This window comes from Monodelphis domestica, chromosome 1, assembly GCF_027887165.1.
Source record: "Monodelphis domestica isolate mMonDom1 chromosome 1, mMonDom1.pri, whole genome shotgun sequence".
NCBI lineage: Eukaryota > Metazoa > Chordata > Mammalia > Didelphimorphia > Didelphidae > Monodelphis > Monodelphis domestica.
The window spans coordinates 47,303,971-47,325,430 of NC_077227.1; the positions used below are offsets into that span (position 1 = coordinate 47,303,971).

The 21,460-nt window shown below is 36.8% G+C and overlaps 1 protein-coding gene across 1 annotated transcript in view; it reads right to left on the reverse strand.

Annotated features, from left to right (window-relative positions):
• Positions 1-10,118, reverse strand: part of NPTN (neuroplastin) — a 73,636-nt gene extending 63,518 nt beyond the window's left edge. The window contains exon 1 of the mRNA XM_007478121.2: positions 9,837-10,118. Coding sequence (XP_007478183.1) covers positions 9,837-9,927 — 91 coding nt within the window. The 5' untranslated portion in view covers positions 9,928-10,118. The remainder of the gene's footprint in view (positions 1-9,836) is intronic.
• Between the last annotated feature and the right edge of the window lie 11,342 nt (positions 10,119-21,460).

The following is a 21,460-nucleotide window of genomic DNA, read 5'->3' on the forward strand; positions in this document are numbered from 1 at the left end:
TAACTTAATCCCTAAACCTTATAAAAACATTCATTTATGTAGTTATAATTTGCCAAGAATATCTTTCACCTTTAAAACTAGTTTTTATATTTTTTGATCCCACCAGCTGCGTTTTAACTGCTAGAATTATTTTTAGTTTGACAATTCCGTTGTGTGTTTTTTAAATACTAAGAATAAGGGTCCACCTTGAATTTATAGCGTAGAATAAAAGAACAGGAAATAATTCACACGGTGCAGAAACTATAAAGGGTCAGGATAATTTCAAAGTGTTAATTCTACAGTGACAAGGGCATCAATATTCTGTTTCAAGGGTAAATTGATGAAGGAAGCATTGTGGACTTATCCAAAGCTAATATAAAAAGGTTTACTGAGGCAAATGTATATACTTCAGATAGTAGAGAATGAGAGACTTAAAAATAAAGTACACATACGGTATACAACCTGACTAAAGTTTTAAGAGCAACACAGACATTGTATAAGATAATAACATTTATAAAGTTGGAGCCAGTAGAGCCTTAGTAATAGCCATTTTTCATTTAATTGATAGATTATGCAAATCTATCAATCATTTTCATTTTCTAATAAATTGATCCCATGCATTAAGGTCCAACTTTGATAATCTATCATGTCATTCTTGAAGGCCATGAGACAAGAGTGAAAAATCTGGACATATCCAAATAAGATGAAAAAGTTTTGAATAAAGGCCTGAGGACAGAGTATAAGACCCTTATCAGAAGACCAGCCTAGCTGAGTTCAAAGAGGACTACAAGTTGGTAGTTCATCAATTTTCAAAGATTATCATTCAGTAAGAGAGGATGTGATCTTCACCAGTGCCAGGAGTGCCCACACTGATGAAATTACAAATCTTTGAATTATTTTTTGAAGTCATTTTTCTTCAATGCTTGCAGTTTTTCTAGCAAGTTTACTTCAAAAGACCTACATATCAAATGTACTGCACTCTCTTGAAACAAGAATTCTAGTGTTTTCCTAAGAGGATTTAGAAGTCATAATGGACTACACTTCAAAATCCAATTTTAATACTTCCCAACGATTTCCACCCCCAGGTCTGGTTTCATAAGATAAATTCTTTACCTCTCCTAGACCCTTCCCTAAGGAACTGTACTAACAAAACAATGCAGAATTGTTAAGATTACAGCAATGATCTTAAGATTCTATATAGTCATTTTATAGATATTGAAACTGAAGCCCAGAGAGGTTGAGAGATGCCCAATATTACCTGGTTAATTAATATCCAAGTTGAAACTTAGACTCCAGATTCCTAATTTCCAGGCTCTGTGTAAAAATTCCAGAACTTTATTTTTTTAAGGGGTCAGGGGTAAGAAAGACGAAGGTACTTGGGGCTTGTTATACATGAACACATTCTTAGAAGCTTCTTAATGCACCTTACTGCATAAGACAATTAGCTTTAAAAGTATTTTCACTCATTGGATCGTTTTCACAGAAGACTCCTTTTAATGTCAATGACAAAGTACCTACGAAGTATAAAGCATAACACCTTTAAGTAAAAGTCCCGCAGGCACAGGCACAGAACTTCAGCACTAACCACATTATTTCCTGGTTCAAAAATCCTAAATGATTCCCCATTGTCTACCTACTGAATACCAGGCCAGCTGCTTCTGCCAAGGAAAGGCTCTTGACAAAATGATCTGTCACAATACTCTTTAAGTTGTTCCTGGTGCCTGAAACAGAGTAAACTCATTAACTTCTGCCCCTTAAGGCCGTTCTCCTTCAAGGCTCAGCATAGGTACCACTTTTAATATGAAGCTTTCACTGACTTCCCCAAGTAAAAGGGTCCCTCTTTATTCAAATCTCTCATGTCACTCTACTTATCTTGCAATCATATCTTAATCTTATATAGTTACTAGCACTTGTGCCCAAACCTTCCTGCTAGGCCAGCGATAATAGAATACTTGAAGGTTTTATAGTCCTAGTACCTGACTCACTTCCTTTTTTCAATGACAGTCAGAATTAATTTATTTGTTCGACTAAATGTGGCTTAAACCTCCTTTACAATTCTACAATCAACTAAGCTGATATCTTTTCATTTACTTCTGTATGGAAGAGACAAGTATTAGAGAAGAAAAATCTATGTGGAGTTAACTGAGGTCAAGTTTGTGAGTTACCCAATCAATTTAATATAACTAGTTGAAGTTCAATAGAGTTGAAATTAGATCTTGGGTTCCTGATTGGCCATCATGAAAGTGATTCTGTAAAATAGCTAATGAATTTGAAGAAATAATTGGACTTAACACTAATGAGGAAAATGAGCAAAACAGGAAAAAGCCAAGTATTCACATTTGTATATCTGTCCAAGAAAATACATGTGAAAAGAGGAACAATAATTCCTATTAATTAGGGAGACCAATTTCTGAGAACTAGAGCAACATACTGGCATATAATATGCTGGTATCCATTTAAACAATTACTTTCCTTAGAGAGGTTAAACATACCTTCTATACCAGAGGTATTTAACATTTTTTGGGGTCATGGGCATGGCCTCTTACAAAGGGGCCATGTTCTCCCCCTTCCCCCCAGTGTATGAATGGACTCCTTTGCAGAATCCTGTTTGTAAATACATGGAAATACACAGGATTATAAAAGAAATCAATTAAATTGAAATGGTTATCAAAGATCTCAGGTTAAGAACGTCTATTTTATATTCTACTTGCACTATTTAATTTCCTCATAGAAAAAGCAGGTGAAATCACAAATTAGTAGATTTCAAATTAAGTTTTTAAGTACAAGAATAAGAATCTTATTTTTATCCCACAGGCCACTCCTGATGGAGGCTAAATCATATTAAAATGTAATTAGAAAATGTTTAACCAAATAAAAATCCAATGTAACACAGATAATGTTAATTTGTGGTTTTCTGTAGCCCTTAGGGATGTTTCTATTTGAGTGACTTGGTCACAAGTCACAGTCACCATTGGCTAAGTCTCAAGTCCCAAGTTTTCTATCCAGTCAGGTAAGCACTTATAACATGCCAGGAACTGTGGTGAGAACTACAGGCACAAAAGAACTATACCATACTGACTTTTAGTACATACATCAGAAACTCTTTTCTCATAGATGTATTATTTACTTACATTTTAATTGTGTAACATATATATATAAATGTGTGTATATATTCTAAAACATACTTGTTAATAATTTTCATTCAATTAATAGTGGCAGATTTATTGTAAGATCTGAAACTACAGGATCTATTATTTCACTAGTGCTCACTCTAACATGGATAGCAATATCTCCGTACCTCAGAAACTAACTTTTAGACAATCTTCATGGGTTACTGTGACTAAAAAAAAAAGAAAAAAGAAAAAAGAAAAAAAAAACACCCACCTGCTGGTGGTGTTATGGTGATAAGGCTTTCCATACTTAATTGGACTGATCTTTAGATGGCAAACTGTATTAGTTCTTTCACCAGATTCTTACTCAAAGCCTTTTCTCTGCATAGGAAACATTCTACTAGTATATCCTTAGAAAACCCAAAATTACCTCAAAGCAACAATGAGGCACAGGAGACAGCATTTGATAGATGAAATATGCATATAAATTAAAATTTAAATCAAATTTAGATTTAAATAACATTCTCAAATTTATCCCGAAGCAATTCTCACAAACTATTACTGAATAAATTCTTATAAATGCAGCAGACCTTTCACCTATTTATTTAGCTAGCTCCTTTTAATGTAAAAATTCATGGTTTTGAAATAGTAGAAGCATTAAGCTGAGGATATATGATAAACATCTTGTGTCAGTGGCCATCTAGTTGTAGAAGGCTTGTTTCTTGTCTTCTTAAAGTAAGTCCTTAATAATGAGAAATTCAGCATTCATTTGCTTGAATCAGACAAGATGTTCTTCAAATAAGAAAAACAAATTAGGGAAACCTAAACCTTGTCTAGGAATGTTAATCTAACATTCTAGGTCTAGATAGATAAGGATAAAATTAAATTTAAATAACATATTAAAATATCCATATTTGTCACATATCAAAATTTTAAAGTATTTTCCACTAAACAACTCCGTATAATACTAAAACTGTTAATAGTCATCAAAAGTGATAAATACATGAGAACAGTATTTCTTTGAAAACTTAAATCAGCAATTTACAAATAAGTGATTTTTTTCCCCATCATTATTTTAATTTAGAGGTTTTAATTTACTTTCAGATGGTTCCTGGTCTATTTTATTCTTCCTGACAGATTCTAGTCTTCCAGATGCTCCTTAAACGAAGATTCATTCCTCATTCTTGAATCCTTTCTCCTTGAATTACTGCATGTTTTCTTCTGTCTCTCCCTTTCTCTTAAAAACTGCATTCTCTACTTCTGATCCTGTCCAGACTGTAAACTGTAAACAATAAATTAAATAAGAGTTTATCAGAAAAGCAAACAATTTTCCCCTATGATTCCTTTGCATAAAGATTTTAAAAAGAGTTATATTTCCTTGCCTAAATAATTAAAACATTTATAAATATATATATATATACATATATATATACATACTCTAGAAATGTACCAATTGGCCACTCCTCCCTCCTCAATATTTTTTAAGTTTTAAAAAAATATTAATATTGTTCTAAAACATTTTAAAAATATAAGCCTTTATTTCTTTGGAAGCCATTCCCCAATGGATAAATGGTGAAAGGATATGAAGATACTTCTCAAAAGAATTCCAAACTATTAACTATCTTGTAAAAGACTAAACCAAATCAATAATAATCAAAAGAAATTAAAATTTAAAAACTCTTAATCTTTCACCTCAAACCTGGAAAATTAGCAAAGAACTAGTCAATGTGGTAGGGGTTGTAGAAAGACAGGCACATTAATACACCAGTGGTAGAGCTGTCAGCTTATCAATCCAAAAAGCAATTTGGAAATTTTAAAGTGACTAAAATAAACATACCCAATGACCTAGAGCTCCTATTGCTAGACATATACTATAAGATCAATAATAAAAAGAGAGGTCCCACATACACCTGACTATTTATAACAGCATCTTCTGATGTAGCAAAGAATTAGAAACAAAGCAGATACGCATCAACTGAGGAATGGCTAAATAAATTGTAAAACATTAATGACAAAATGCCACTACACTGTAACAAGGAATATGGAAAATACAAAGATTCAAAGGAACAGATAATATAAAATGAAATGAGCAGAATCCAGAAAACAATATGTACAATGACTAAAACAATGTAAATATAAAGGACAACAAAACCAAAACAATGCTGTGAAATTATAATGATCACCACTATCTATGAAGAAATGAGAATGCACCCTCTTTGAAAGGAGGTTTACTAAATTTTTTTAATTTTTTTCTGATTCTTTTTTATAAGGAAGAAAAGGAACAGGTGGATGTAAAAACAAAATATATCAATAAAATTTTAAATTAAAAAAATCTTTAAAATTATTTCACAAAATATCATTCCTCCCCCCTCCCGCCCCCCCACACGTTTATCACAAACAATGACTGGGTCTTACTTCTATCTAAGTTGACTGTACTTGGATAGCCAACATTGAGAGAATGAAATTTTTGTTTTAAAATATTATTTATATCATGGAAATAATTCCTTTAAAACTAAACTCTTTATTCTTTCTAAAAACTCTTAATGGTGCTTTTGTTAATATAGTTGAAGTTACACAAACTTTAATTACTTCAATGTGGAAAATGTAAAGCACTCATTTTTCCATGTTTTTTTTTTCTTTTGAATATATGGTCAAATTCTGATCTTTAAGTTAAAACTATTCATTTTCTAGTGTCTTGGAATATAGGAACCTATTGGCATGATCTCTTTAATTTTGATTCAGTGAGTCTGCTATAAACTTCAGTGAGTCAGAGGTGCAGAACACATGTTCTGATCTGGTAATGTGGCTTTTATTTTTTATGCCAGACCCTTGAGTCTCATGCTTAGTTAGGTCATTATATCAAGTAATGATAGTTATAGTAAACTAGCTATGAAGCTTAAGGCAGACCTCTGTTTGAGCAGAACTGCTGTGATGTCATCAAATGCTTATCCTAAATAAAAATACTCTGTTCAAGGGTAAAACATTTTTTTACTATGCATTTTTATCCTATTTAGAATATTACATGAAGAGTCATATCTTATCATTTAGCATTAATCATCATGTTAAAATATTGCTTTAAGGTTTACAAAGCTTTTTTTCTGAACATAATCTTGTCAAGTGGGTAGCAAATCATTATTATCCCTACTTTAGAGATTGAAAAACTATAGCCTCAAAAAAAGGTTAAGTGACTTGTAATTGTTTAGTATCATAGCCAGGACTCAAAGCAGGTCTCTGACTCCAAATTTGATGCTCCTTTCTTTATATAATAAGAGCCTCTAATGTCATTTGTGTCATTAATGGCCAGAAATAAAATGGCTTCTTATAAATGTATAAGGACTGTCACTTTGCTTATATAGACTCACCCACACAAAAGAAGGATCAATAGTAAAACATCAAGATAATAAATACTTCTAGGGAAATGCATGTCAAAATATTTAAGTCAAACAGCTTTAAAAAGAAAAGGAAAAACTTTTCTTCTAGGGCCTTGTAGAAGTTAATATGCATTAACTACCTAGTTCCATCCCCAATTTTAAGATTTTTGTTATAAAATTCATATAAATCCCAAGTACTTACACTTTTTTAAAACTCTATTTCCATTTAGCATTGTTATATAACAGATTTGAAAAATTTCCCAGTACATTAAACATCCCCCTTCCCACTAAGACAATCATTTAAAGGTAAAATCATTTAAAAAGTGATAAGTAATCTAGATTCTTGTATCCATGAAAATAGCAATTATCCCAAAAACAGAAAAAAAGGAAAATCACTTCCTGAAGATAATTTCCAATTCCAATGACAATGCGGGTAGTCTAAAATGCTTCCCCTATAAAATTACATAAGGATAAGCACAAATCTCTGCATGCAGGGTCACCAAATGCCCTCATTACCTTTATTCTGAGAAGCCAATGAAAAATTTTAAATCAAAGATGCTGAACTTGGTGCATACAGGAAACAAACCCAGATTAATAATGCCACTTTTTTAAGGTCAGAAGCATCATAGTACTCATCAGCATTTTAGTCCACATGTTTGTCTCGTAAATAAAGGTATTTTTAAGGATAATTTCCTTATTTGTTAATTGATCATACTTTCTTAAACAAGAATTTTACATTCAGTGGTGTTCCCAACATTCAGGAAATCTGGAGGGAAAAACACAATTCTACAGATCTTTGGGTTATGTCTCACAGACCTTTAAAATATATAATGTACATTTAAGAAAATAATACAATCAAGACACAGATATATTTTTTAAGTCAGTTAAATATTTAACATTTCCAATTGAATGTACTTGTTCCATGTTATTTTCAGAAATATCCAACTTCCTAATTTGTGATATGCCAGTGCTGGAGAATCAAATCGTTATAAAAAGGCAGTCTTATCTATATGAACACACAATCAGAAACCCAAGTATATAAAAAGGCAGTCTTATCTATATGAACACACAATCAGGAACCCAAGTATATAAAAAGGCAGTCTTATCTATATGAACACACAATCAGGAACCCAACTATAGTCACTCCTTAAATTTAGACAGATTTGGGTCAACCATCCAGTTCTGCTTCACTTTACTAAACATGTCATGTGACTGGATGAAAACTAATTTCAAGGAAAAGGTTGTGAGCTACACTGTATTTAGAACACATATCACTGAGAATAACCAGATGAATCCTTTTAGTCCTTTCAAAGAACCTTGCTTTAGTTGCTAAGAAACAATTTTACTGTTACAAATCACTGAAGGAAAAGAAACAACCAGATTAACTAAACCCATCCGAAACAAGGGCATCTCTCACTATGTAAAATTAAACAATAACAATATCACAAGTCTATCAATTGCTAAAATTATACTTTTAAATAATTAAGTTATTAATATAAATACTTGGACAGATAAAGACCCAATTTCCTCCTTCATTCTTCCTCAATGGTCTAAATGCTTCTGAAGAAAGCAGAAAAAGACATTATGTTTAACATAGTCAATGCAGTAGAGTGGAGAATGTTTTCTTTCTGATACCTGTGGTGAACAGCTGATGCCATGAAACACAAGATCTGATTAATTCTATTTAGCATTATCATTTTAAACTAATATTTCTCAAGAATTTGCTGCTGTATTTCCATTATTTATTCAATCCAGTACTAAGGTCTAAAAGAAAACCTAAAATAGCAGGCTGTGCTCTAGGACATTAAAAAAAAAAAACAGTGAAGAATGTTAATAAAAATTATGATAATAAAATTTAAGGTACTTCCAAGAAATCTTCCTAACAAAAGAAAAACTGCTAGATTAGAAAAAAATAGAAATTGACTTTTCAACATATACTATATGCTATAAGTCAATTTTAAGAAAATATTTTTCAAACTTCACCATATTTCTTTGTGTCCTTCAAAAATCATTTCTCAGCTAAATTTATCAATCAAAACTAGTTAACATCTTCCAGTCAGTTTTATATATGTCTTTTTAGCATATGAACATTTCACTCTTACCCTACTTACACATTCCTCTATAGAAAAGCCAAATCTTCCCTTCCTATTCTTGACATACTCTAAACACTAATTCTGTTGTCAAACCCCATATAGCTCCCCCTAAACTCCAAGTCTGCACTTCTCTTAATATGCCCGGCTTTCCCAAGGCTTAACCAATATTCTAGTCCACCCTCATTTAAATCCCTCTTTTTTACCCTTCTTCCCTAGTCTTTTCACTTTCCAAAACAGGATTAAGGAAGTCATCCCCCATCCCGTTTCTTCAGCCCTTTTCTAACACTCGGGCTCTCCAGCTTCTCTATTAATTTTCCCCAAAGCATAGTACCAACCTTTCATCTTCCACTTCTCTTGCCCTAGTTTTCCTCCACCATCTCCTTTTATTTAGGGAACTCCATTTTTCCTTGGCCAATCTCTCCCCTCAAGAGTTTTCTGTATCCCCATCCCCCTTCTTAATTATTTCTTTCCCCTCCTACAGTGTCATTTCAGGGCCATGCTCCTCTTCTTTCCCCAAGCCACATTCCAAGGAACACCAAGCTCTACAAATTCCCTTCTCTCCCCTCTCTCAATTATTCAGATACTCTGGCTCTTTTCCTTTTTCTCCCTCACCCCCTTCCCATCTCCCCATTCTTAAATCATCTCCCGCCTAGCCGATTGGGTGGGTGGGGGACCCTTCCTGCCCCCTTCCAACCCACAGCTAGGCCCATCCTCTCTTTTAACACGCTCGACCCTCTCCCTTCTCCAAGCTCTCTCTAGACCCTGCCCTCTCCATCCAGACCTTCCCTGACCTGCCCCCCAGGAGGCGACCGGCCCCCAAAAGGATCTTCTTTAGGGTCCTCCAACCCGGCTTCAATGTCCTCCTCACGCGCCCTTTCCCTCAGGGACCCCACATCAGGCGGGGCCCTCAACCTTGGTCCCCGGTTCCTCCGACCGCACCCCCCCATCGCCCCAGACCCTGGTTCGTGGGGCCCGAAGCCCTTCGCCCCTCTTAAGCCTCAGCCCTCCGTTCCTCCCACCCCTTCAGCCTCCGACCCCGGCTCTTTGGCCCGCAGCCCCTATCCTTCCAAGACTCTGCCCCCGGCTCCTTAGGCTCGCAGTCCCCCGCCCCACTCCCCTAGCTTCGGACCTCAGTCCCACCCCCCACCCCCACCCCCGGCTCGGGCTCGTCGGGCTCGTCGGGCCCCGCCGCCCCCGGCCTCCATTCCTCCCCCGCCCCGGCGTTGAGACCGGCGCCCCATCGCACAGAGGCCTCCTCAACCCCCTGGGAGTCCCGTCCTTACCGTTCTGAGCGGCGCCGGGCACCGGGAGCAAGGAGCCGGTGACCAGCAGCAGGGAGAGGGCCAGGGAGCTGGGGAGCGAGGAGCCCGACATCCTCTCTGGCCGGAGACACAGCGGCGAATGGGGCGAACGGGGAGGGGGAAGGGGAAGGAAGGGCCGGAGGGGGGGGGGGAAGAAGGGAGGGAGCGAGGGAGCGACGATGCGCGCGCAGGAAAGCGAGCGCGTGCGCAAGTAGGTGGCGGCGGTGGCAGCGGCAGCAACTCTGATCTTTCTCCTCCTTCCCCGATCGCCGCAACATCTAAGCCTCGCGAGAGCACTGCGCTAGGTGACAGGAAAGTTCTCGTGAGAGAGTGGGGCTGGGGCGGAGGTGGAAGGAGACTTAACTGGAATGACGGCCCGCCTCTTTTCCTCCGGGCCTGATTGGCAGGGATCACCGTCACGTGAGGAGGGTGCCCCTACCTATCACGTGCACGAGCTGCCGCCGCCGCGTAAGGGGCGGGGCCTGAAGCTGACAGCCCCGAGGAAGACGCCTCACACTTCAGCGGGTGTTTGATCTGTCACAAATTCCAGCGGGTTCGGTTTATGGATTGAAGGCTGGGAAGGAGCTGGTTGGGTTCGGAGTGTCTAGACACGAGGATGCCTTTGCGGCTCTGCACGGAGCCTCAGCTTCCTCATCTGTGGAATGCGGTGGTTTGGAAGGAAAGAGTTTTGAAATCATCATAGAAACTTTAGTTATCTCGGAGGATCACTCCAGCCCCCAAAAGCCATAGAATTGGAAACTAAGTCCTCAAAGAGCGATAACTGGGAACTCTCCTAGGAGGTAATCCAATCCAGGCTTTCATCAATCAAGCCATCAAGAAGCATTTATCAAGCGCCCATTATGTGCAGGGAAGCGATACCGAACACTAAGGTTACAAAAAACAAAACACCCAGGCCCCTCTTTCAAGAAGCTTCCGATCTACGGGTGAGGCAACTTGCAAATAATCATATGCAAAAAAGATTTATACAGATAAGTAGGAAATAATTCCCCCCCCCAAAAAAAAGGCACTGAGATTCTTGTGGAAGGTTGGGTTGGAGCGGAGAAGGGGAGGCAGAGAACTTCAGGCATGGAAGAAAGCCACTGAAAATGCTTGGGATGCAGTGACTCTAGGCAAGTCACTTAACCCTTATTGCCTTTTCCTTACAACTCTTCTGCCCTCGAACCAATGAGTAGCATTGATACTAAGACTTGAAGCTAAGATTTATATATATATATATGTAAATTTAAATTGTGTTGGACTGATAATATATTTTTAATTAGATGGTCACCAGAGATTTAATTTCTAAATCCCAACATGAATTATTAAAGTAAATGGAATTTATGGAAATTTACTTACAATAGAAGGAAGATATTAAGGAGAGAGGGAGGGAGGGAGGGAGAGAGAGAGAGAGAGAGAGAGAGAGAGAGAGAGAGAGAGAGAGAGAGAGAGAGAGAGAGAGAGAGAGAGAGAGAGAGAGAGAGAGAGAGAGAGAGAGAGAGAGAGAACACAGAAACACTCTGGCTTCTCCTTATATCAGAATTTCTAAGTCCCAGCCAGGGGAAAAGAGTCTCAAGAAGTTGGGCCTTTCCTGGAGGCTTCATGCCCCCAGAAAGGCGGGGTCACTAAATCAGCCTGTCACTAAATGAAAGCATTCTGAGATCTCCTGCGGGAGTTCCTCCGGGGGTCCAGTTCCTCCAATCCAATGCCATCTGATTGTCTGAATCTGAATGTCTGTCTTACCTTCAGCTTCAAGTGACTGATACTTCACTCCAAGCCCAGGTTGACTGACTGTGTCTTCCACCAATCGCAGCTGACGCTTTTCTCCAGGACTGTCCATTCTTTAGTTCTCACCTTCTTTGGTTAGATTTTCTCCAGAACCGCCCACTCTTTAGCTCTCACCATCTATGGTTAGATTATATCTTTTTGAGTTACTTAACATCTCTTTTGTTAAGTTCACCTTTTGTAGTTGCTTAACACCTTTTTGTAGTTAAAATCTAAAAATAGATTGTAGCTTATAATTCTAGCTAAGTACCTTCATTGTTACAATCAGGAGATAGCTAAATCCAATCTTCACTATATATAATATAGCACATATATATATATAGCACCTCTATATAATATAGCACAATATATATATTATGTATATATATATACACATATATATATAAAGAAAATGCATCTGGGCTAGTGTTACTGGATTGTAGAGCATTTGGAAGGTGTTTGGTTGATTGTCCTTTGTACTAAAAGAAGACAAAAATGACATTCCTTAGAGATGATGGCTTTTAACTCGAGCAAAATCGGGATTTAAATGAGACTGTGCACATCTTTAGCTTCATTCTTTCTTCCTGAGGCATGGAAATCCAGTGTCAAGACAAAAGTCAAGATAGCTAAAAAGTAAAGTAGAAGATGACTAGAAAGATAGAAAGGATTGATCGGCATTTATTCACTTCCCTAGTCTACCAGGCCACAACCCTGTTATATAGGTGCTATTATGATCCTTATTTATAGTTGTGGTAACTGACACAAACCGAGCATGAAGTGACTTTTTATAAAAGATAATTTATTTCTGATCTTTCCCCTTGATGGTCTAGGGTACAATACAGCATTTTTTTTTTCTTCACAAAAGCTTGAATTCCAACACTACTTCGCAGTTGTCTTTAAAACTATCTCAAGTCCAAGATGCAGATTGGTCTCAAGAAAATTAAACTTACCATCCATCAGGACAAAGACTGGTACTACAGTAACATTACACATCTCTCCTTAAATAATAGTGGATTCAAATGATAGGCTAGATTTGGAAAGGCAGAGTTTGGATATGACAATAACACGGTTTCAGTTAAGTGAAGGCAAAACCAAGAATGACTTGAGCAAAGAGTAAGGGGAAAATGTACTTAGACAATGTAAATTACCAAATACCTCAAATAGAAATCACAATTATAGCAGATTGTGAAGTAATCATTACCTATCACATGGATGGTTAGGAGGGTTTTGAACTTTTTTAAAGGAACATATGAGGAATCAATTCCTGTTGCTAGTGTCCAAAAATCTTTCAATTATTCCCACTGAATAAGGGATCCAGTGAATCCCAGGCTTCACCCTAGGGTCACACAAATAATAAGGGTCTGAAGCCAAATTTAAAATGAGGTCTTACTGACTCCAGACCTAAAGCTCTATCCACTGTGCTACAAGCTCAACCATCTGAAAAAAAAAATTGCTCCAAGTCACAGATAACCACAGAAGTTAAAATAATTCAAAAGTTCCATCTCACACCTATCAGACTGACAAAACAAAACAAAAAAGGGAGGAGGGGCAAGTAAATGTTGGAGGGCCTGTAGAAAAAAAAAAAAACAGGCATAATTTTAGACTCTGGCAGATTGTCCTCTCTATTATGCCACTTTCTGACTGTCTTCGTTCTTTTCCTATCTCCTGACTTCTTCCCTGTAACCTACAAATATGTCCTAGTCTCCACCTGCAGACCCTTTGTTGTTAAGTTGCCTCTGATTCTTCATAACCCCATTTTTATGGGATTTCCATCTAACTTGATCTTTCCATTTCCATTTATATTCTCTCTTATCCTGCTTTTTCTGGCTAAACTTGAAAAAGCGATCTACAATAGGTGTATTCACTTCCTCTCTTCTCTTTTTTAAAAACCCTCTATAGTCTGGCTTATGACATTATCATTCCACTGAATGAACTCTTAATTTTCAAATCTAATGACATTTTCTCATTCCTTATTCTCCTCAACCTTTCTGCATCTTTTGGCATTGTCTGTCACCCTCCTCCTTAATATAGGTATCCTTTCCAAATCTTGATTTTTCCCCATTAAGGTGTCCATATATCTCAGTTCAGCATAAGAAATTAAATGAGAATTTTTTGTGGGCATCCCACAAGGTTCTCTCCTGGGCCCTCTTCTTTTTCTTGATACTTCACTTAGTGATCTCATCTGCTCCCATGGATTTAATTATCATCTCTTTACTTATGATTCTTAAATCTACTCTATCGCCCTAACCTCTCTGTTGATTTTCAGATAGATCTCCAACTGCTTTTCAGTCATTTTGAATTGGCTATACAGTAGATATCTTTAGAGATCTCTATAATGAAAACTAAACTCATTATCATTTCCCTAAAATTTCCCAAAAAAACCTGTCCCTTTTCCTAACTTCCTTATTACTGCTGAGGGTACCACCATCCTTTCAGTCCTCCAGGTTTATAATCTAGGTTTCATTCTCCATTAGTCAATGTTTATTGACTGATTATTGATTACTGTAAATTGGTCCAGTCATTCTGAAAAGCAATTGCAAACTATACTCCCAAATTACTAAACTATGCATACTCATACTCATACTCAAATATGCATACTGATTTACCCAGCAATATGCTAGTAGGACTTTATCAAAGTGTTCTAAGAAAGAACAAAAGGACCCCCTTACAAAAATTATTTATAACAGATTTTTTTGAATGACAATGACCTGGAAACTAAAGAGGTACCCATTAATTAAGGATTGACCAAATAAATTATGTTATGTAAATACAATGGAATATAATTGTGTTTGTAAGAAGTTATTAACGGGATGGTTTCAGAGAAACTTAAATAAACTCCTGGAGATTGAAGTGAGCAGAACCTGGAGAATGATTGATGCAATAACACTAAAGAAAAACAGCTTTGAAAAATTTTGTTTATTTATTAAACCTTTACCTTCCATCTTAGAATCAATACTGTGTAAGCTAAGAAGTGTCTCAGGTCAGATTTGAACCTAGAACCTCCCATTTCTGGGTCTGGCTCTCAATCCATTATGCCACCCAGCTGTTCCCCCACTTTGAAACATTTAAGAACTCTGCTCAAAGCAATGACTTACCTTAACTCCAAAAGACTGATGAAAAATATGCTAGAGGCCTAATGAAAGAGAAGCAATTGTTTTACCTGACTATTCACATAGTATACAATGGATTATTTTTCTTTCATCTTAGGTGAAAAAGATTAAGAGGGAAAAAGGGTAGTGATAAAATAAGTTACCAAAATAAATAAAAGGAAACATACAGAAAGAAGATCATTGAGAGATTTTTAAAATGCATAAAAGAAAATAGAATGAATATAAATAGGCAACATAGACAAATATGACAACTTTGAAAATAGCATATTAAATTTAGTAAATACTTAGAAAACAAAGATGTGTTCACAATACAGGTTTACAACTATGTATAGTCCCCTTTTTTCTGTTCTATTTCATATCTAGGAATCCTCATCTTAACTGGTGTTAAGTTCAGCATTTGTTTTTCTTTTCTTGTTCTTTTTTTAAAATTTCATGTACAAACAATGTCCAACAATTGTTTTCTGGCCATTTGTGATCCAAATTCCCTCTGTACCTCTCATCCCCCCTTCCCAAGATGATAAATAATATATTATATATATATAAATAAATATATATATGTACACACACACACACACACACACACACACACACACACATATATATATATACCAGTGCTATCAAGCACTAGTTACTTACATATAATACAAGAAAAACCTCATGAAGGAAACCAAGGGAAAAATAATTTCAGCATTTTTTTAAGAAAAAAAAATCCAAATGCTGAGTAAATTGGCTACTTTAACATGGAATAGAAATAATCAACTGGTACTAGTTTCTTAGCAGCTTTGCAATTCCAGAATAACTCACACCTTCCTGGTCATTAAAACAGTCAATCAACAAAAATTCCTAAAACTCAAAAATATGGTCCCTCCCCTCAAGCTAGGTGGCTCAGCAGATAAAGAGCCAGATGTTGAGTTGAGAGGATCTGAGTTCAAATCTGCCCTCAGATACTTCCTTGCTCTGTGACCCTAGGCAACTCATTTAATCACAATTGCCTACCCCTTACTGCACTTCTGTGTTGGAACCAATAGTATCAATTATTTTTTTTAACTCTTCTGTCTTAGAATCAATACTGCATCCATCTTTGAATCAATACTATATAGAGATTGTGCATGTACCTATGTGTGAAGTTAACATGTATGACGAATTCTTATGTGACCTCATCACCATCATTTCTAGATTTCAAAGTCTTTCCCATGTTCCTAGTGTTGATTGTAGAAAACATACATGTCTTGGGTACATCATCTATTCAGGTTACACATGTCTGTCATCTCACCTTGATTGAAGTCCCATGTTCTTTAACATATAGGAACATGCATGCATGTAAGATTTTTATATGCCTGTGTGTAAGATTGATTTTTCTTTGTTTGCATGTGCATGGAAGTAAGTTTGAATCATTCATGTGAGCCTGTCAGTCTTTATGGTTTGATTCTTCATGCATGAATGTATGATTTTCCCTGTGATAATCTTCATGTGTTGGTGTATATAGTATGTTGTAATGAGTAGACTTTTAAGATATATCTTATAGTTTTGAAATGTGATATTGTTTTATATCATTTGATGTTTAATTTTTCAAGGGGTTTTATTTCATGTAGATTTGGCTTCTTTGATATGTTTATATTAGGAGATTATTTTGACTTTTGAATTTTTCTTAGAGATAGAATTTTCCTTTATGGTTCTTATTTTCTTGTTGGTATAGATAGAATTATACATAATGTAATGTGTTTTGCAGAGATGTGTCTTCTTTGTTAAGTAATCTTGTTCCATTCTTAATGTTGTTGTAAGCAGAGATCTTTTCTTATTGGAACTAATATCTTCATATTTGGGGCTATTTCATCATTGCTTTTTCCAGTGCTTATATTCTGTTTTAACTTGTACTCTTGTGTCTCTCATTTGTGTTGTTGTTGCTCTTGTGTTGTTGTGTGCAGTGCTATCATTTTTCTTCTTCTTCTTCTCTCATGTAATGATTTCCATTATAGGGACAATTGTTAAGATATTATTGTTGCTGGGGCTATTGGCAATACTTCAGATTTTTTTCTTATGCATTTTCATTAGGATATTATTTCTTGTTCTACATTGCTGGTAATATTATGAGGATAATATTGTTTCACATGTGAGGCATGATACCAAGGATCTTTTCCTGTTACTTTGACAGATGTGGGAGTAACCATAATCACGTATAGAGGGCCTATCCATCTTGGCTCTGAAGATGTTTCTCTATTAAAAATTTTCACATATTTTATCTCCTGGTTTTATTTTATGTAATGAGAAATCTAATGGTACCCATTGTACTAACAATCCTAACTTCCTCAGTTCTTCTAACCTATTTCGTATTTCTACTAGGTAATGATAAAGTTGACATTCTCCTTTTAACATAGATAAATATGATGGTTTTGCAGTCCTACCAAGTCATAAAGGTTGACCATATAACATCTCGAATGGGGATACATGCAAGTCACCTCTGGGACGTGTTCTTAGTTGAAACAATGCTAATGGAATAACATCTGTCCATCTCAAATGGGTTTCTGTACAGAGTTTTCCTATTAATGTTTTCAATTCTTTATTCATTCATTCAACTTGGCCTGAACTCTGTGGCATATATATATATATATATATATATATATATATATATATATATATATATATATGTATATATATTAGTAGTCTCTTGGTAACCGAGGATGACAACTGTCTTTGTGCGTTTTCATCTATGGTGTATAGATGAGTGTGCACAAAGACACTTGTGTGTGAAGGAGATTTAAGTGGAAAAGTCGATGCACAGAGACAGTCACACTCTCTCGGCATTGGAAGCCTGGGTCCAATGGCACGAAATACACACACACACACACACACACACACACACACACACACATATATATATCATGGAGACTGCTTTTAATACCCAGGTTCTTATATACTTCTTGCAAAATTTGAGAAGTGAAATGAGTCCCTTTATCCGAATCTATGGTATCAGGAATGCCATACCTAGGAATTATGTTTTTCAGTAAAGATCTCACTATTCTGGCTGTGTCATTTTTCTTAGCTGGATATGCCTCAACCCATCTTGTTAGTCTATCCACAATAACCAATGCATATTTGAATCCTTTGTCTTTAGGCATGTTTATGTAGTCTATTTGTAAACATTGGAAAGGCATATAACTTAGAGGTCTGCCTCCCAATGCTATGTTCTTAAAGTGTCCTTGATTAAATATCCTACATATGTCACATGCCTGACAAATTCTGATGGCATTTGTTGAAATCCCTGGAGCAGTCCAGAATTTTTGTACCACATCTAGAATGGATTGCTCTCCATAATGACCTTTGGAATGAATCACATTGCATAGATGTTGGTATAATTTTTTGGGGAGAATTGGTTTTCCTCCTTGAGCTACCCATATGCCTTTAACTAATCTAGCCCCTAGGTGTTTTTTCCATGACTAAGCCTCATCCCCATGGTAAGCTTTGGTGAGATCATGCTTTTCCACCAGGGAAAGATTTAGGACATGGTAGGGACCAAATCTTGCTGCTTATTTTGCTGTTATATCTGCTCTTTGGTTTCCAAGGGATATCCTGTCCTTGCCATGAGAATGTGACTTGCAATGGATCACAGCTAACTCTTTTGGCAATTCTACAGCTTTTATGAGACTGTGAATAAGTTCACTACATGCAATTGGTTTTCTAGCAATTGTTATAAACCCTCTGTTTTTCCAAATAAAACCTGTGGCATGAATCACGGAAAAAAGATAAGAGGAATAGGTGAAAATATTTGCTCTTTTGCCTTTTGCCATTTCCAGGGCTTGAAGTAAAGCTTTTAACTCAGTGCCCTGAGCACTGACATGACTTGGTAATGATGCATGCCAAAGCGTTTTGGCATTATTTACTACAGCTGTCCCTGTGACCCTGTGTCCTCTATAGATGTATGAAGATTCATCAGTGTATAACTCCATATCAGGATCATTAAGAGGTGTGTTTTTGAGATCTTCTCTAGACTTATACATCATTTCCACCACTTGGTTATAATCATGCAGTGGTCCTCCACCCACTGGCAAATCTGGAATTAGAGTTGCTAGATTCAACAGTGCACACCTATGAATGGTTATGTTGTCATTTACCCAGAAAAATGATTTCATACTGAGATAACCGTGTATTTCTAAAAGCATGCATATTCTGCAATCGTAATAGTTTTTCAATTTGATGTGAAGAATACACATGTAGCTTGCATCCCAGTACAATATCATTTGCTTTCTTTACCATGAAAGCAGTTGCAACAATGCTTCTCAGGCAATGTACCATTCCTTGTGCTACCAGGTCTATAATAGAACTGTAAAATGCAATAGGTCTTAAATTCAACCCAAAATATTGTGCCAACACCCCTGAAGCGATGCCCTTAGCTTCATGTACATGTAAGTGGAATTCCTTTTTGTAGTTTGGTATCCCTAAAACCAGACCTGTTAGAATGGCTTGTTTCAACTTTGACAAAGCCTGTAGATGTTCCTTAGTTATTTGTAATGGTTCTTTAACCTCATTCTTTGTCAAGTCAGTTGAACCCTTTGAAATATGGGAATACCCTATGATATATTATCTTAAGAAACCAGCAACCTCTAGGAATTCCCTGAGTTGTTTCTTGGTACTAGGGATGCCTAGTTTCTGTATATCACCTATCCTTTTACTTGAAAATTTCCTTGTGCCCTCTTCCAGGATAAATCCAAGATATTCTACTTTTGGGAGTACCTACTGAATCTTCTTCCTAGAGACCTTGTGTCCTCTCTTATGAATCTTCCAAGCACGCCTTTGGATCTGGTGATGCTAAAAGTAAATTATCCACATAGTGCACCAACTTTCTGTGCTTGAAACTGATAGTTACTAGGTCTCTCTGAAGTAGTTGACAGAATATAGAAGCTGACTCACAATATCTCTGGACAAACCTGGTCCAGCAGAGCTGATTTTGTCCCCATTGGAAAGCAAAAATGTTTTGGGAGTCAGGGTGCATTGGTATGGTGAAATATGCATTGCTCAGATCTATCACTGTGTACCACTGGGCATCTGGTGGAATCTGTGTGATAATATCATTTGGAGAATGTGTCACTGTGTATGTATTTTTTATGAAGTTGTTTACTACCCTAAGATCCTGCACAAATCTCCAACATTTTGTCCCATCTACATTTAGCTTGTTTTTCTTAATAGCCAAAATTGGACTATTGAATTCAGACACTGTAGGTCTTAAAATGCCTTGTTCTAGCAAGCTGTTGATAATTGGTATTTATAATAGTCATGGGATTGTTGAGGATATTGAAGAATAGACAAGGGATAAAGAAGGTTTTGTAACAGAGAATGAAGCAGTTGAAGGGAGAAAGGGAATATGGCTGCTGGTGAGGTAAAAGGAGAAAGATACCCATGCTGAGAGGCTATCTTTGAAAATTGGGGTTCTCAAGAAATGGGCCCACTATGGTAGTCTGAGAGGTATCTTCTCCATTGATTAATGTTGAAGATACTCCAGAGCAGGTAAGCACAGACCCTACTGAGGGACAAGCCTCCCCAGACCAAGGTCGCCCAGAAGGGGTCCAATAAGGACTGTCTATGGTTGAATGGCTGTCCTTGGGTTCAGCTCCCTCTATGTCCCCTGAAATGATAATCCTCTTATCTGACTTTGGTTATTTAAATAAAGATGAATTTTAATAACAAGAGTGGATTGGGGAGGTATCAGGGAAGAGGGAATCGGAATTTCCCTAGGTTTAATTTGAGTCTCTCTCTCAGTTTTTGAGCTGAGGCCAGGCCTTGCAGGCTGATGGAGAGTTTCTTTTATTCTTGTCTATGCTAATCTGTACTAGTTTTCTTAAGATCAAAGTCTTAGCAATAGACAGCAAGAGGAAGGAAACGTTCTGATCTTCAGAGCTGGTTGGACATGTCTCTTTGGGCTGATATCCCTAAAGACTGGCCTTACAGTTCAAACCGCTCCCCTTAAACCCTTTTGTTTGATGACAGAATCACAGGATACCAGGTAGAGCACACCATTGGGAAGAGTCCAGGAATAGTGGTACTTCTATCCTGAGATAGGGAGAGAGCTCTCCTTCCAGTTCAAGGGCTAGGAAAGAGAGAGAGTCTCAGGAGACCAACTGACACTCTCCAAGTTCTCTTTCCCCCACAAATTGTCATTCTTGTCAATATCTTCTTTCTAACATTCCAATTGTTGTTTGTTCCACCTGAGTGGCAAAAAGTCCAAAACATGCTTCAGTTTTCCTTTCCACATGTTATGCCTTCAATAGCTTCCTTGCTAAGTATGTATTGAGGTATCTTAGGAGGTACACCATCTCTGACTTCTATCTTTACTGGTGCAGCTGTTTTTATACCACCCATGTCATTCTGATGTTTAGCAAAATCCCCCTTTGGTATGCCATCTGGTATGTTATACAATGATGTTAATGTTTGTATTTGTTCAGGCTTTTCCTCCAATTGTCCTAGATATAGCAATGGATAATGCTTTAAAGAATGTTTGGGTAGATGCAGGTATATATTCCCTGATTGTTCACATTGCAGGGTTGCCCCAATATAACATTAAAAAAATCTTGTCCTAAAAGGTTATTTGGACATCCAGGAATTAGGAAATATGTATGGTCAGTGGTGAGAGGACTTAGTTTAACCATTGTGCTTTTGAGCTCTGGGACTTGCTGTATTTCCCCAGTAGCTCTAGCCACTGAAACCATACCCCCTATAGTGGTATCTCCTGGAAATGTCTTTAGG